We start from the raw sequence: 15,770 nt of genomic DNA on the forward strand, positions 1-15,770 counted from the left end.
TTGCAACACTTGATGCTTTCAGTCTCCATCATATGAGTGATTCTAGTGGATATGTGGGGTATCTCATTATGGTTGTAATTACATTTCGCTGATGACTAACGATGTTGAACTTTTTCCTGTGCTTATTCTCTTTTCATGCATCTTGCTTTGTGAAAACTCTTGACTATTTTTTAAAACTTTTTATTAAAAATTTTTATTACTGTATATTCTTGATACAAGTCCTTTGTCAGATATATGTATTGCAGATACTTTCTCACCACCTGTGACTTGTCTATTCATATTCTTAATGGGATCTTTTAATTGGGTTTGCCTCTGTCTTTTCAGTTGTTTGTTTCTGGCATATAGAAATATAGTTCATTTTTGTATCTTAATGTTATATACCATTACCTTCCTAAATTGATTTTCTAGTAGTTGTCTATTAGATTTCTTAGGATTATCTACATAAGCAAAGAGGTCATCTATGAATAGAGACAGTTTTCCTTTCTGATATTTTGTGCTTTTATTTTTTATCTTACCTTATTGTACTGGCTAGGGCCTCTAGTACAAGTTGAATAGAAGTGGTGACAGCACATACATATCCTTGTCATGTTCCCAGTTTTACAGGGAACAGATTCAGTACTCACCATTAAACATGATGGTAATTGTAAACTTTCTGTAAATTCTCTTTATCAGATAGCTTTCTATTCCTAGTTTTTCTGGCAGTAATGTGAATGGGTGTTGAATTATATAATGTGCTTTGCTAGTATGTTGGTTCTTTGAAAACAAATTAATAAAATCTATATCTCCCTTTGTTTATGTTTCTGTGTTTAATTTGCTTGTTTCCTGTGCTCTTAAGATGGAAACCTAGACCATTAATTTTAAATCTTTCATCTTTTTGAATATGTACAGTTCTTTATAAGCATTGCTATCACTCCATCCCACACATTTTGGTATGTTATATCTTCATTATTAAGTTTTAAATGTTTTCTCAATTTCTTTGTGTATTTTTTAATTTACAAATTTTGGGGGTTTTCTAGACATGTTATTGATTTCTAAGTAAATTGTGTTATGTAACATAGTTTATACATTTCAATTTTGAAATTTAGACTTATTTTATGGCTCAAAATATAGTCTGTCTTGGTCAAGGTTCCATGTGCACTTAAAAAGAATGTGTTTTACTTGTTGGTTAGTGTGGTGTTCTGTAAATGCTCATTAGATTAAGGTGGTGGTACCTTTAATCGTATTTATTATGTTCTTACTAATCTTTGATTGATTTAACAAGTACTGAGAGAAGTTGTTAAAATCTCTAACTTTTATTGTGGATTTGTCTGTTTTTTCCTTTTGTTCTGTCAGTTTTTGTTGCTTATAATTTGAAACTATGTTATTGGGTGCATATACATTTATGATTGTTACTCCTTCTTGTTGAATTGACTCATTTTATCATTATAAATGACCTTCCTCAATACTCTTAGTAATAGTCCCTGTCTTGAAGTCTGCTTCGCCTAATAATTATATAGTCATTCTGGCTTTCTTAGGGTTATAGGGTTATTCTTTGCAAGATATATCTTATTTCATCCATTTACTCTCTACCTATCTGTCTGTGTTTTTCTTCACAATTTCTTCATAGTTTCTATGCTTACATTTCAGCTATATTGCTTTAATTGGTGTTGCTGTTCAGGCATTTTAATATTCATCCATAACTTATTATAGTCTACTTAGATAAATACTATGCTTCGCTATATCAAATATAAGAATCTTGCAGCAGTAGAATTTCATTCTTCTTCATGCCCGGTGGTTTGTACTATTGTTTTATGTATAGCATCTGCATATGTTGTACATACATCAATGCAATGTTGTCATTTTTGCTTTAAGTTGTCGTATGTACTTATATTCTTTTAATTTTGAAATAATCCCAAACATATGGGGAAGTCACAAGTACAATTTTAAAGACTGTTTCTTTCAGGAACCATTTGAGAGTAACTTGCCATCCTGATGCTCTATCACTCCCAAGTACTTTAGGTATTATATGTATATATACATACACACTTATATAGAGAGAAAGCCATTCGCTGTATAATCACAGCATACTATTAAAATTAATACATTATTTTTATTATATTACTATCATCCAGTCCTCAGACTGCTATCTTTTCTAGATTACCTTTTATGACAAAAAAAGAAACCCTCCAGTTTAGAATCGCTTATTATGTTTAATTGAAAAACATGTTTCTCTTTCTTCTCTCTCTCTCTTTCTCTCACTCTCTCCCCTTTACAGTCTGGAACAGTTTCTTAGCCTTTCTTTGAATTTTATGACCTTGACACTTGAAAATTACAGGTAATTTTATAGATGCTCGTCTACATCAGACAATTTGGGTTTGTCTGATGTTTCCCGATGACTTAGACTCAGGTTATACATCTTTGGCAAGTTGTGACGTTGTGTTCTTCCCATGGCATCCTGTCAGGTGGCTCATAATTTTAATTTGTTCTGTCACTGATGATGTCCACTTCAATCACTTATTTAAGGTGATATATACATGCAAGGTTTCTCCAATGTGAACTTGGTCATTTCATTTTTGTAATTACTGTTTTCTTGGGAGGTACCTTCAAACTATATAAACATCCCACTCTACACCAAGTTATTTCTTTATATCAGAATGGACTCCTGGTTTATTTAGTGGGTTTATCTTTTACTGTCATTTATTTTGATGCTCAGATTGCCCTACATTTTATCTGGGAGTCAGTTAGGGAATATATATGGAGACTCTAAGCATGCCATTTAAAAACAGCTGCTGAAAGCTGTTTTTAACTAACCAAGATTACAGATGTTGCATAGAGCAGGGCAAGCAGTGGAGGTTATGAGTCCAGTCAAGTTAACTGTGGGAACTAAAATGAACTCCCTTTAGAGCAGGATAAGGAATACAGCGTCTCTAATACAGCACTCTGGAAGGTGTTGGTGTTAGAGTGATAAAAAAAAAAGCAGAATTTTTTTTCTCTCAAGGAGTTGATAATCTAGTGGAAGAGAAAGTAATTAATGAAATAATATAAATATATTTGGAGGAGAAAATTATTTGAAGGAAGAAGAAACAGCAGTGTTAGGATTGATAGCAATAGGACATGACCTTATCTTGATGAGTTCAGGGAAAAAGAAGCTTTCCTGAGAAAACGATGTAGAAACTGAGATCTGAAAGATGGGTGGCCAGTAATTATGAGGTCAAGTAGAAGAACTGACATGTCCAAAGACCTTGTGACAAAATAGAATGTTGAGTTTTTGAGGAATCCAAAGTAGGCCAGTATTGCCAGAGAACAGGAGAGGAGGAGAGTATGGTATAAGCGTGTCCAGAAATGTAAGCAGTTTCACATCTTGTTGGCTATGTTAAGGGTTTTCTTAGTCATAAGAGCAAGGAAAAACTGTAGAATTATTTTTGTTTTCATTTGAAAGGGCTCATTTAGTTATAACATGGATAATAGATTAGAAGGGGATCAAGAACGGCATAGGAGGAACTGTCACGAGTTTATCACAGCAATCCACAAGAGAGAGGATGTAACTCTGACCAGGGTCATGGCAGAAGAGATAAAGGAAGGTGGACCTTTTGAGCAGTAATAAGGAGGCAATATGAAATGGCCTTGGGGATGTGTTGGAGTTGATGTGTGAAAGAGAGGGAGAGGTCAAGAATGCCTCCTGGGTTACTCTCTTGCCTAATTACATTGGATGGTGGGTTTCGTGTGTTGAAATACGGAATCCTGAAAGAGGCCTAGAATTGGGAGTGAGAAATACGAGTTCAGGTTTGAACACAGTGAATATGACATATGAATGCCAGAGCCAAGTGGATATTTAATAGGCAGTCAGATATATGGAACTGAAATTCAAAGGAGTTCTCTGTGTTGAAGTTATACATTTGGCAACTAGAGTGAGCAGCCAACAGGAGTAACACTGATATCTGCCCTGAACATTTCTTACCTATGGAAAACATACATCCTACTTAGGCTGCAGTTTAAGGACTTAGACCATCCTCACCTCTGATTTATGTCAACTCCAGTCCTACCAAGTACTCTTTCCTCCTGCTCTTTCATTACTCCTTACATAGGTGGAGGGGAAAAAACAACTTTTAAAAATTTTAATATTAACATACTAAATATTAAATTGTAAATTTTGTCTTCAGAAATTAAAAGTTTATCCATAGCTTAAGGAAGAGCTCCATGTCATAACTCTTAACTTAAAGGGCTTACTATTTAGATTACGGCTGCCAATCATCAATTCACTTTTCATTTTTTTGTTAAAGGGACAGCTTACAAAGCAAATGAACAATTAAGATAGCAAATTAAATATTTGCCTAGCTAAGAAACTGGGCCTGTAATACACATCAAAGGCTTTGTTTATACATCAGTGATGCAATAATGTAAGCAGAATCCAGCACTCCTAGACTAATGCTTTGGCATGCTGTTTACAAATTAGTCTAATCTGCTCTTTAAACAACCCTCGCTTGGGTAATGCCTCCTTAGCATAGTTCCCAGAAACATATGTGTAGTAGATTTTCTGTTACAGGACACTGTTATTCTGATTTCCTTATATTTCTATATATTGAGGAATTTTAGGTTTTTGAATTTTCTTCTGAGAAAAGAGATTAACATTCAGAATAAGGAGAAAGGTGGGAGAATGAACATCAATTGAATACCGACTTTGTTCCAGATTCTTTGCTACCTGTCATAAATACATTGATTGAAAAAAAAAATCCTCATAGGCACCTAATCCTTTTGTTATTATTACTCTCACTGTTGTATTTTTCTCTAATTTGGTCTTGAGGTCTCTCTCGGGTGAGCGACTATAAACTAACCATGCTCTGATGGAGCTACAGGGGATTTGGTCACTGATGTTTGCCTTTCACAGGATACCTCTTTATCCTGGTGGGTGGTCTAATACCTTCATGTTCAACCCATGACCGGGTGTCCCTCTCACAGGAAACTCGTTTGTACTGGCAGATGCTATAAAAGAGCCCTGACTGGAAATAAGCTAGGTTCAGGTGTATTGGCCAGGTGAGATACAGAGAAGGCAACTCAGCAAAACACATGAAATAAGAGAAAGAACAGATCCCAGGGAGAAGACGGCAGCTGGTCTCTCAGGGCCAATGGGAAGGGGCAGCCATCTGGGACACTTGCAATCAACAAGCAGGCAGGGAACAGGAAAGAGTGAGAGTGAGTGAGGGACCTGGGGACCAGAGCCTCAATTAGGATCCAAGTATTACCCAAGCAGGTTTCCCACCGGGAGTCCTAATTGGCAGGTTTAGAGCAAGCAGGGAGTCGCTCTGTGACTGAGAAGTGGTCACTACACCTTATCTGTGCAGTTCATGTAGGGGGTGTGCGTTGGTGGGATGAGTCAGACAGGTTGTATCCAGCTGTCTCATAGGAAGTCATCACCAAGAGGTGATTGTATAAGGCAGATACCTGGATCTGCTATATGGAGGAATTGGGAGGAGTTGGACACCTGGAAACCACATCAAGAGTGACCAAGCCCTGCTTCTGGTATGAGAAAGTTAAGCCCATATTCAAGAGGGATGCCAAGACAACATAAAACTATAGAGGTTCACTATACTCATTTTGCTGAGAGGACACTGAGGCCTTGAGATATCGTAAGACTTAGGAATCAGGCAGCTGGTGAATGGTGGCCCTGGCATTTGAACTTCCATGTGAGTGATTGAAAAACCAATTTGTATTCCATTAAATAATGGTTTTTTTTCTATTATAGTTTTACTTTAAATATTCATGTTTTATCACTTTTTGAAATTAGTAGGCCAGACATGGCTCATGTTTAACTCTCCAGCAGGAAAATTTACCTAACCAAGTCTGCCAATTACCTTACTCTATTAGAAAATACTTTAAAATTTGACTTATTTTAAAAATACAGTGCAGACTTTCATTCATTCTTGTAGTTCTTTCCCATAATTACTGTAGAAAAAAATACAAATATTATTTACCAATACTTCTTGTCTGATATTCACATGGCATCCAATCATACAGAAGATATTCTAACCCTTTCTTGGTAATGTTCTTTTACAGAAGGAGAACTTGAAGCAGAATGGCTGCAAGATGTGGGTTTATCAACTCTGATCTCAGGTGATGAAGAGGAAGATGGCAAAGCCTTGCTCTCTACATTGACTCGAACCCAAGCAGCTGCTGTGGAAAAGAGATACAATACCTATACCCAAACCATGAGGAAAAAGAATAAGCAATCTATCAGGGATGTCAGAGACATTTTTGGAGTCAGTGAATCTTCTGTAAGTAATGGCTCAAACACGGCTCAAAAGGTGCTTAGTTTGACTGGGGATGAGGTAGGGTGGGGCTGGGGTGGAAAAAATATCAGAAATGTCTGGTTGGGTGGTTCCATTCTAACTGTTTGAGAAAACTAAAGCAGACAGCACAGTGCAAATTTTTACAAGTCTGAACTTAAGTGATCATTTCTTATCTCCTGTACTGCAATCTCCCTCAATACTAAACTTATTCCCTTTGTTGAAATCAGAGAGTGACTTCTTTGGCAGTGGAACAAGTCTTTGTGGGTAGTATCCAGGGACCCTTTACTTAAATTTAAGCACTGAATGGAAACTCTGTGGTCAGGCAAAGGAGTCCTAGGGAAGTAAGCAAGACCAGGTGGTTTGGTTTGAATGGGGGATGGGGATGAGAGATTGGGTAGGGTAGCCTTTATGTTCAGATAAATTAAAATGGTCAAAAAATGGAAGATACCAGCATTAATTAAGTGGGCAAGAGAATGATTCAGAAAACCAGAAGGGAAATATCCCACATTTTATAAATGGCTGGTTGAAGTTCTAGCTTTCCCTTAGCAATTTCATGTCCACAATTTTACATCTAAGGCTATTACTCATGTTTTCCTATGTCTACATTTGTTTTACTGCTAGCTCTTTCTTATAGCTTACTTGTTCATTTATTCGTTGCACAATTGCAATGTTACATTCCAATAATTGCATCACAGATGCGACAGATGCATTATCTGTGCAAGATCCTAGGTTAGGTTCTGTGCAGATGGGATTCTTGAAGCATTTGGGATAACTAGTATATAGAAAAAGGAAATTTGATGGTCAGCTGCAATTAGAGATAAGTTACCTGGGCAAGCTAGTTAATCACTCTGATTTAGGTTTCTTGTCTGATTAATTATAGTATCAATAATGGCATACATTAAAGCTTCAGGGGTATTGAGTAGAAATCATGGTTGAAGACAGTCTCCAATTTGAATTACTTAAGGTTGTCTGTAAGTCATATCTTCTTTTAGATAAAGTAATCACATTGGGTAGTTGCCAAGGCAGCTCATATAGGCCCAGCTAACCTTTGCATTTGTGCTAACAGTGTCCTAGAATAGCACTATCCTTTAGAACTTTCTATAGTGATGGAAATGGTCTACTTCTGTCCAGTATGGTAGCTCCAGATACATATGACTACCAACACTTTAAATGTGGCTAGTGTGAGAAATTGAATTTTTAATTTTTCTTAATCGTAATTGATTTAAATATGAACAGTCACATGTAGCTTGTAGCTTATGTATTGAATAACATTATTCTAGAATCTTCTGCCATATATAATGATATAACTTATGGTAAGTGCATTTTGAGTGCTGAGCTATTTGGACTTTCAACCTAGTGTAAACCTGTGTCTTTCTGGATGGTGGGATTGTGTACAGCTGTAACTGAGTAAAGGTGACTTCCACAATGTGAGGCAAGGACATTAGCTACAGGTGTCCTGACCAAGATGCCTACTGCAGTAAAATGCCTACTGTTGCCTTGCTGGTTTAAATTCCTTGGGCCTGACATTTTGGTATTTTTCATCTGACCCTCTGTATCAGATGTTCTTATTGAGACATCACCCAGCAGCATCATGGTTTATGATCAGAAACTGTGGTCCTTATGTCCAGTAGCACTTAGAGTCCTTTATGCCATGATACTGCAGCAGTACCAAGGGATGATTTTATGGGAAATTGGGATAGACTCCACAACAACAACCAAATAACTGAAGGACAAGTAACGTGTCTTGTGGGTTTTGAAAAGGCTATTATACTTCTTAACAATCTTTTTGAAAGTCTTCAGGGACTTTCTTTTTTTTTTTTTTTTTTTTGCACACAAAACAATAAACATTTTCTAAAAGTACATACAAACAAAAAAATGCATATCAAACATATTAGGAAGGTTGCACATGGGAAGACAGGGAATAGAAATGGGGGGTGGGAATTAAAGAAAATAAATGAGAGAGGGACTTTGTATGGATCAATGATAGTAACTCAATCCTCTATTTGACAAAGAAGAAGGAGAAGGAAGAGGAAGAAAAAGAAAGTGGGACAAAGGATCAGAAAGGGAGGAAAATAGAAAAAATTAGAGTATGACTCCAGGGTAGACCTGTTTTGTTGTCACTCGGTTGGTTGGTTGGTTTGTCAGTTGTATTTTTCATATGTTTCGCCATGTTGGCCAGGCTGGTCTTGAACTCCTAGCCTCAAGTGATCAACCCGCCTCGGCCTCCCAGAGTACTGGGACTACAGGCGTGAGCCACCATGTCCAGCCCCCACATTGCTTCTGGCCTCTGTGGTAGACCTCCCAGACGGGGCAGCCGGGCAGAGGCGCTCCTCACTTCCCAGACGGGGCGGCCGGGCAGAGGCGCTCCTCACTTCCCAGACGGGGCGGCCGGGCAGAGGCGCTCCTCACATCCCAGAAGGGGCGGCCGGGCAGAGGCGCTCCTCACTTCCCAGAAGGGGCGGGCGGGCCCCCCCAGAGGGGGCAGAGGCGCTCCTCACTTCCCAGACGGGGGCGGGCGCTCCTTCCAGAGGGGCCGGGCAGAGGCGCTCCTCACATCCCAGAAGGGGCGGCCGGGCAGAGGCGCTCCTCACTTCCCAGACGGGGCCGCCGGGCAGAGGCGCTCCTCACTTCCCAGACGGGGCGGCCGCGCAGTGTGAAAGTCTTCAGGGACTTTCTACTTGAGAAGCAGTACTCAAATGCTTTGTTTTAGTTAGAGTCACATTAACCAACGTAATTTTTTTTTTTTTTTTTTTTTTTGAGACGGGCGTCTTGCTCTGTCGCCCAGGCTGGAATGCAGTGGCACGATCTTGGCTCAATGCAAGCTCCGCCTCCCGGGTTCACACCATTCTCCCGCCACAGCCTCCCGAGTAACTGGGACTATAGGCGCCCGCCACCACGCCCGGCCAATTTTGTTTTTCTATTTGTAGTAGAGACAGGGTTTCACCCTGTTAGCCAGGATGGTCTCGACGGCCTGACCTCGTGATCCACCCATCTCGGCCTCCCAAAGTGCTGGGATTACAGGCGTGAGCCACTGCCCCTGGCCATAATTTTTTTAGATTAAGAGTTAGTGTAAGTTTCTAAGTCAGCCTCCCCCTTCACTTGCATTTTATTTGCTGTTTCAAGAAAGGAAAGAGGAAAGCAAATATGAATTGTACTATTTGTACTAAATCTTCGAGATTTATTGACAAATTTGTTTCAGCGTGGTATATTAGAAAAAGGAAAACTTTGTTTCCTAGGCTGAAGGTCTAATTGATTAATACCTTTGACTTATGATGATCATTCATGTTCATTCGAAATTCATCTTTCAAATGGATTTTCTTTCAAAGTAAATGAAGAGCAACTCTCCACTTTTAAGCGTTCAGGTATGGCAAGCTCAGATGTTCTGCTGGGTTCTAGCTGGAGCACTGTGATACCCTTCTGTTCTGGTGGCTTCTTTCTTCCTTTCTTGTATCCCCCAAAGTGGATCCCAAAGATACACAGTACCTAGTAGATTCCAGCTGGTGGGAGACTAGAAAAACTGCAAGTGGGTGATTTGCTATTACTGTAAATAAAAGGAGGGCCTGAGCCTGGAATTCTTCTGAAAACAAAAAATTCCCTGGGTTATTTTTCAGTTGTCTTCAGGATCATCTTGAGAGGGTCCTAAAATCTTTGCATCCATGCTGCCTTTCTTACTTCTATTTCCAGATACTTCAGACTTTGAATTTTGCTTTTCTCTAGGAAACTGCGTTTCTAGGCTTTTCCCAAATCCTCCATTTACTCAGTGCATTACTAGAGAATGCATAACTATTCTCTTCAGATTTCCTAAGACTTTGGACTTCTAGTAATGTAAAAACAGCAAGGTAAAGGGTATTTTTTGTGCACCTTCTTCTTCTTTCATTTAGAACACGAAGGGAAAGATAAAGTGCTCAATTCCTCAAAATGAAATTTCTTTTGCTTCACTGAGACAGGCAAATGGAATAAACTGATGTCTAACTCCTGGAAAGACCAAAAGAGGGCCTAACAGGGTGCATTTGTGGTGAGGAGTGAGGAATGGCCCGGGGTTCTTCCTTCCATCTGCCTTCCTCTCTTTCCTCCCAGTCCTGCTGCTGAAGTCTCAGTTCTAGAGAGAACTGAGAATGGGGAGTAAGGAAGTGGGTGGGCACAGGAGAAAGAAAGACCATGTATTCTAGGGAGTCAAAAGGGCTTGTGTTGTCTTGGAAAACAGGGCAGTCAGTGAAATGAAATCAGTGTAAGTTTGGCATTGTATAAGCTGCTTAAAAAATTCAGATTGTTCTTTGTCAGAGATGTAAAAAGCTATATAAACCTCACTTTTGAGAAAATATTTACAATATATAAGGCCTAAGAAACATCTTCACAGATGTTGTTTCCTAAAAAATTCAGCATCTGTCTTTGCAAGAAATTTGGAAGCTTCTAGAGAATGTACCTGAACTTTTTCAGTTTTCTATTTGAATTTGACAACATAAACACCAATTCCTCTGTTCCTCCTCCTGTCCTGTGTCTCTGGGGTCCTTCTCTTCTCTCTCTCTCTGTCTCTCTCTCTCTGTCTCTCTCTCTCTGTCTCTCTCTCTCTCCCCTCTCTCTCTCTCTCCCTCCAACCCGCCCCCACCAATTGTGTGTCTCCCTCCCTATCCCTTCATCTCCCTCCCTATCCCTTCTTATTCTTTCTTTGGCATCATTTACCTACATTAATTGAATAATTACCTAAGATTTTCCATTTCACTTTCTTAGTGAAGTCTTATAATCAGTTTCATAAGGAGATTTTGCATTAATCTTAGATGTATAAGTTTGACCCAATATACTTATCTAGTAAGGTTATAAGTAAGATAGATAAGTATAAGATAAATACTTATATCTTTATATTGTATAAAATACTTATAAAGATATAAGTATTTATCTTATACTTATCTATAAATTCAGTAATTTAGAAAATAGATATGTAGATTATGCTGGTTCTTCTCTTAATTCTTTTTTGCACATAGAATCCCATGCTCAAAATCACTTGACTTCAGAGTTTGTAAGATATGGGTCCATTATCTTTTCTTATGTACCATTGCTATGGGGAAGTACAATGTCTGCATCAATCCTGTTCCTTTACATAACAGATGGGGAAGCTTTTGAATTTTATTTTTATTGCTGGAAACTTGAAATTTCACCAACTTTATCTTTTTAAAAAATTCATCCTGGTCAGTACTAAGCGAGCCCTTAGAATCTGAGAACTAGTTCATTTTTCAGGTTCTACATATTTTCTTCTAGCATTTAAAACAAGTATTTGTTTGTTCACTGTATTTTCTCAATTATCTCCTTCTGAAACTTCTGTTAGATGATTGTTACACTGTTTGGATTGAACCTCTGTGTCTCTTAAATGTTCTTATATTTTCCAAGCTTATTTTGGCCATGGCTGTTTTAACATTTATGCCTTCAATCTTTAAAAACTTGGCCAGGCATGATGGCTGACACCTGTAATCCCAGCACTTTGGGAGATCAAGGCAAGAGGATGGCTTGAACTCAGGAGTTTGAGACCAGCCTGGGCAGCATAGTGAGACCATGTCTCTACAAAAAAAAATTTTTTTAATTAGCCAGTTGTGGTGGCACATACCTGCTGTCCCATGCCTGTTGTTTCAGCTACTCAGGAGGCTGAGGTGGGAGAATCACTTGAGCCTGGGAGGTCAAGGCTGCAGTGAGCCATGATTGGGCCACTTAACTCCAGCCTGGAAGACAGAATGATAGATCCTGTCTCAAAAAGAAAAAAAATTAATGGTCATATTGCTAATTTACTGAAGCCCCTCCCCTTGCCCTGACTTCCCTTTCATTATAGCTAGCATCTGTTCTTGTTTTTTGACTGCAGTAGCCTCTCAGCACTCTGAAGGTAATAACTAAATTAAACCTTAAATTTCAAGTTCTCTTCTTTTCCTTGAGTTTTCTGCTCCCTTCAGAGTCATGTGTTTATTTTAGCATTGTTGTTTTTCTCTTCCATTGTTGTTGCTCTGTTGACTTTGATCCTTGGGTGTTGATTTATGTTTATTAAGAAAGGACTAGATTGACAGATTGATTAGTATAGGTAATGGGAGTTGTATGGTCCTCTTTTCTCCCAGAACTCTCCTGTGAATAGGAGTCTGGGCCTTTTTGAATGGTGAAGTGTGTTGACTGTCATCCTTCACTTAAGACACATACATACGGGATTATGACACCTCTGAATCAAAATATCCCATATACCCCATAAATATATATACCTACCATGTACCCACAAAAATTAGAAATTAAAAAATAATAATACAAAACATTTGACATGTGCCCATTTTATGTTTGTATGAGTCATATTTTTAAGTTTAAAAATTCCATGTTGATAATATAAAAATTTAAAAAATGTAAAATAATTTTTAAAAGACACACACATATGGTATCAATGCCAAAGTCATGGGAGTCCTGAAGAACTGTAATTTATTTCCTTTTCAAGCAAACTGAACTTCTCTTTTTATACACTATTCCACAAAGAATAGTGTCTATTAATGTGCCTGGCATTTAGTAGGCGCTCAGTATGGGTTGATAAATTGCTATACTTCCTTTTAGAAGGCTCCAAGTGAAATGCAATTCAGCCTTCTGTCTACAACCACCACACCCTCACTGGGACAGACGCCACTGCCACCGAGGCAGGTGTCTCTCTACTGCCTGCTCTTCAGTGTCTGGGAGGGAAGGGTCTGCCTGGCCTCTTTGTTCTGAAAAATATTTTCCAGTTACTTTGGTCCTTCTGAGTGTGGAGTGCCTCCCTGATCCTTTTATTTTGATTCTGGAAATGGGCTTTTTCTGGATCAGCCTTTACTTTCTACGCATTTTTCTCTTGTGCCTTTTTACAGGCTGAGGTTTTCCTCTACCCCTATCAAACCATTCCTGCCTGATTTTTATCTGCCAGGAACTTCCAACAATTTCTGTTCTGTTAATGGAAATGTTCAGTGGTTTTTAGAACTGCACGTTTAAAAAGACATACCTTTTGACTCTTGGAGTAATTTGTAGGGACAGGAGAAGGTAGCCTGTGCATTTTGCTATCTTGATTGAATCTTGTGCTGATTTTTCAGTAGTACTTATTCCTTTCAGAAAATAAATGTGTTTTTTCTTACAATGAAAGTAATACATAATTGTGATTGGAAACTTAGAAAATATGAACAGGCAAGGTGAAGAATGACAATGTTATGATTTCACTAAATATCTAATACATTTAGTTTTTCAATGGAGTTTTTATAATAAAGGAATAGACATTTAACCCTTGTTTTAGTTGTATATTAAATCAAAAATGTTAAATCAGTCTCTGGATACATCACGCATGGTTTACAGTCCTGTTCATCAGGAGCAGAATTCCAGTACCCAAATACATTTTCCAACATTCAGAATATCTGAATTAAATGTTCCTTTCAGTAACACATTTAACTGAGCAAAATAGTCGATTTAATTTATCTCCGGCTTCATAATTGATAAGCAACTAGCTAAAAGTGGAATTAATGTACAATTGACTATATAAATATATAGTATGCTGTAAAAATGATTATATAACATATATATACATTTGGCTGCACATAACAGAAAACACAAGAAATAATGTGTTATACAAATATGAGTTTGTTTTTCTTTCTGAAGAAGACGATGTAGATGGTGTTTTTCCCTACCATGAATCCAGTTTCTTTTTGTCTTTCTTTTTTGTCTTTCATAAAAACAATCAGGAAACTTAAGGAAGACAACCGACTGGATTTGGGGTGCACAGTTGATAGTGTCTTCCACAGAGAATAGTGTCTATTAATGTGCCTGGCATTTAGTAGGTGCCCAGTATGAATTGATAAATTGCTAAATGCAATGACGAGTGCATAGGTAATCATAGCTGTGGTTATCTCCACAAATCTGTATGAATGTACACATATTATACATAACAAGTTATTTATTGCACAATTAAATTTTGGAAACTATAAATAAAATAAAATGCACTTTCATTTTTTTCAATAGCCAGATGATTTTTTGTATCCCAACTCCTCTTTTGGATGTGACTCTGGATAAAGAGGAGGTATTATCAATTCCCTGTAGAAACAGTCAACTGGTAAGTTAAGGCAAGGGAAACAGTGTAAGGAGGTTAGAAAAAATAATTATTTCATGCAAATCAAAACCACAGTGAGATACCATCTCACACCAGTTAGAATGGCCATCATTAAAAAATCAGGAAACAACAGGTGCTGGAGAGGATGTGGAGAAATAGGAACACTTTTACACTGTTGGTGGGACTGTAAACTAGTTCAACCATTGTGGAAGTCAGTGTGGCGATTCCTCAGGGATCTGAAACTAGAAATACCATTTGACCCAGCCATCCCATTACTGGGTATATACCCAAAGGACTATAAATCATGCTGCTATAAAGACACATGCACACGTATGTTTATTGCGGCACTATTCACAATAGCAAAGAGTTGGAACCAACCCAAAGGTCCAACAACGATAGACTGGATTAAGAAAATGTGGCACATATACACCATGGAATACTATGCAGCCCTAAAAAATGATGAGTTCATGTCCTTTGTAGGGACATGGATGAAACTGGAAAACATCATTCTCAGTAAACTATCGCAAGGACAAAAAACCAAACACCGCATGTTCTCACTCATAGGTGGGAATTGAACAATGAGAACTCCTGGACACAGGAAGGGGAACATCACACTCCGGGGACTGTTGTGGGGTTGGGGGAGGGGAGAGGGACAGCATTAGGAGATATACCTAATGCTAAATGACGAGTTAATGGGTGCAGGAAATCAACATGGCACATGGATACATATGTAACAAACCTGCACATTGTGCACATGTACCCTAAAACCTAAAGTATAATAAAAAATAATAATAATTATTATTATTATTATTTCAAGACAGTTAGAAAAACTAATGGAAAAAATGCCCACTTATATGGAAACAATGAAGAAAAAAGAAAACTCTTAAAAATAAACTCAGAAATAGTTAAATTCACAAATAACTATATGCCCTACCTTTAATAACAAAAATAACAACACCCACGGCAATAGCTGCAGCCAGAAGTCAAAGTGTGGGGGAAGATGTCAGATCAATTTTGTTCTCTTGGATGAGCTCATAATGGAAAATCTTGAGCTAACCTCCGTGTATCCTTTAGTATTAATTTAATTCCCACCATAAGAAATATTTTGACATTTCAGTTATTTTCTTTTCATTTTGAGACTGGGTCTTGCTGTCACCCAGGCTGCAGTGCAGTTGCACAGTCATAGCTCGCTGTAACCTGGAACTCCTGGGCTCAAGCAGTCCTCCCACCTCAGCCACCCTAGTAGCCGGGACTACAGCTGCACATCGCCATGCCCAGCTAATTTTTAAATTTTTTATAGAGATGAGATCTCATTATGTTGCCCAGGCTGGTCTCAGACTCCTAGCCTCTTCCCTCCTAAAGTGCTGGGATTACAGACATAAGCCACCATGCCCAGATCAGTTATTTTATTAAGGTAAATATCTTTCTTTGTT

The 15,770-nt window shown here is 38.2% G+C and overlaps 1 protein-coding gene across 3 annotated transcripts in view; it reads left to right on the top strand.

Annotated features, from left to right (window-relative positions):
- ARHGAP28 (Rho GTPase activating protein 28) overlaps nt 1-15,770 on the top strand; it is a 190,037-nt gene that overhangs the window by 106,185 nt on the left and 68,082 nt on the right. For 2 of the 3 annotated variants that reach the window (XM_012506403.2, XM_030810730.1), the window contains exon 3: nt 6,031-6,248. In XM_012506403.2, the coding sequence (XP_012361857.2) occupies nt 6,031-6,248 (218 nt within the window). Of the gene's footprint in view, nt 1-3,258; nt 3,324-6,030; nt 6,249-15,770 lie in introns of those variants that run through there. The other variant, XM_003262065.4, reaches the window with a different exon arrangement.

The sequence above is a fragment of the Nomascus leucogenys genome, chromosome 4 (assembly GCF_006542625.1).
Source record: "Nomascus leucogenys isolate Asia chromosome 4, Asia_NLE_v1, whole genome shotgun sequence".
Classification (NCBI taxonomy): Eukaryota; Metazoa; Chordata; class Mammalia; order Primates; family Hylobatidae; genus Nomascus; species Nomascus leucogenys.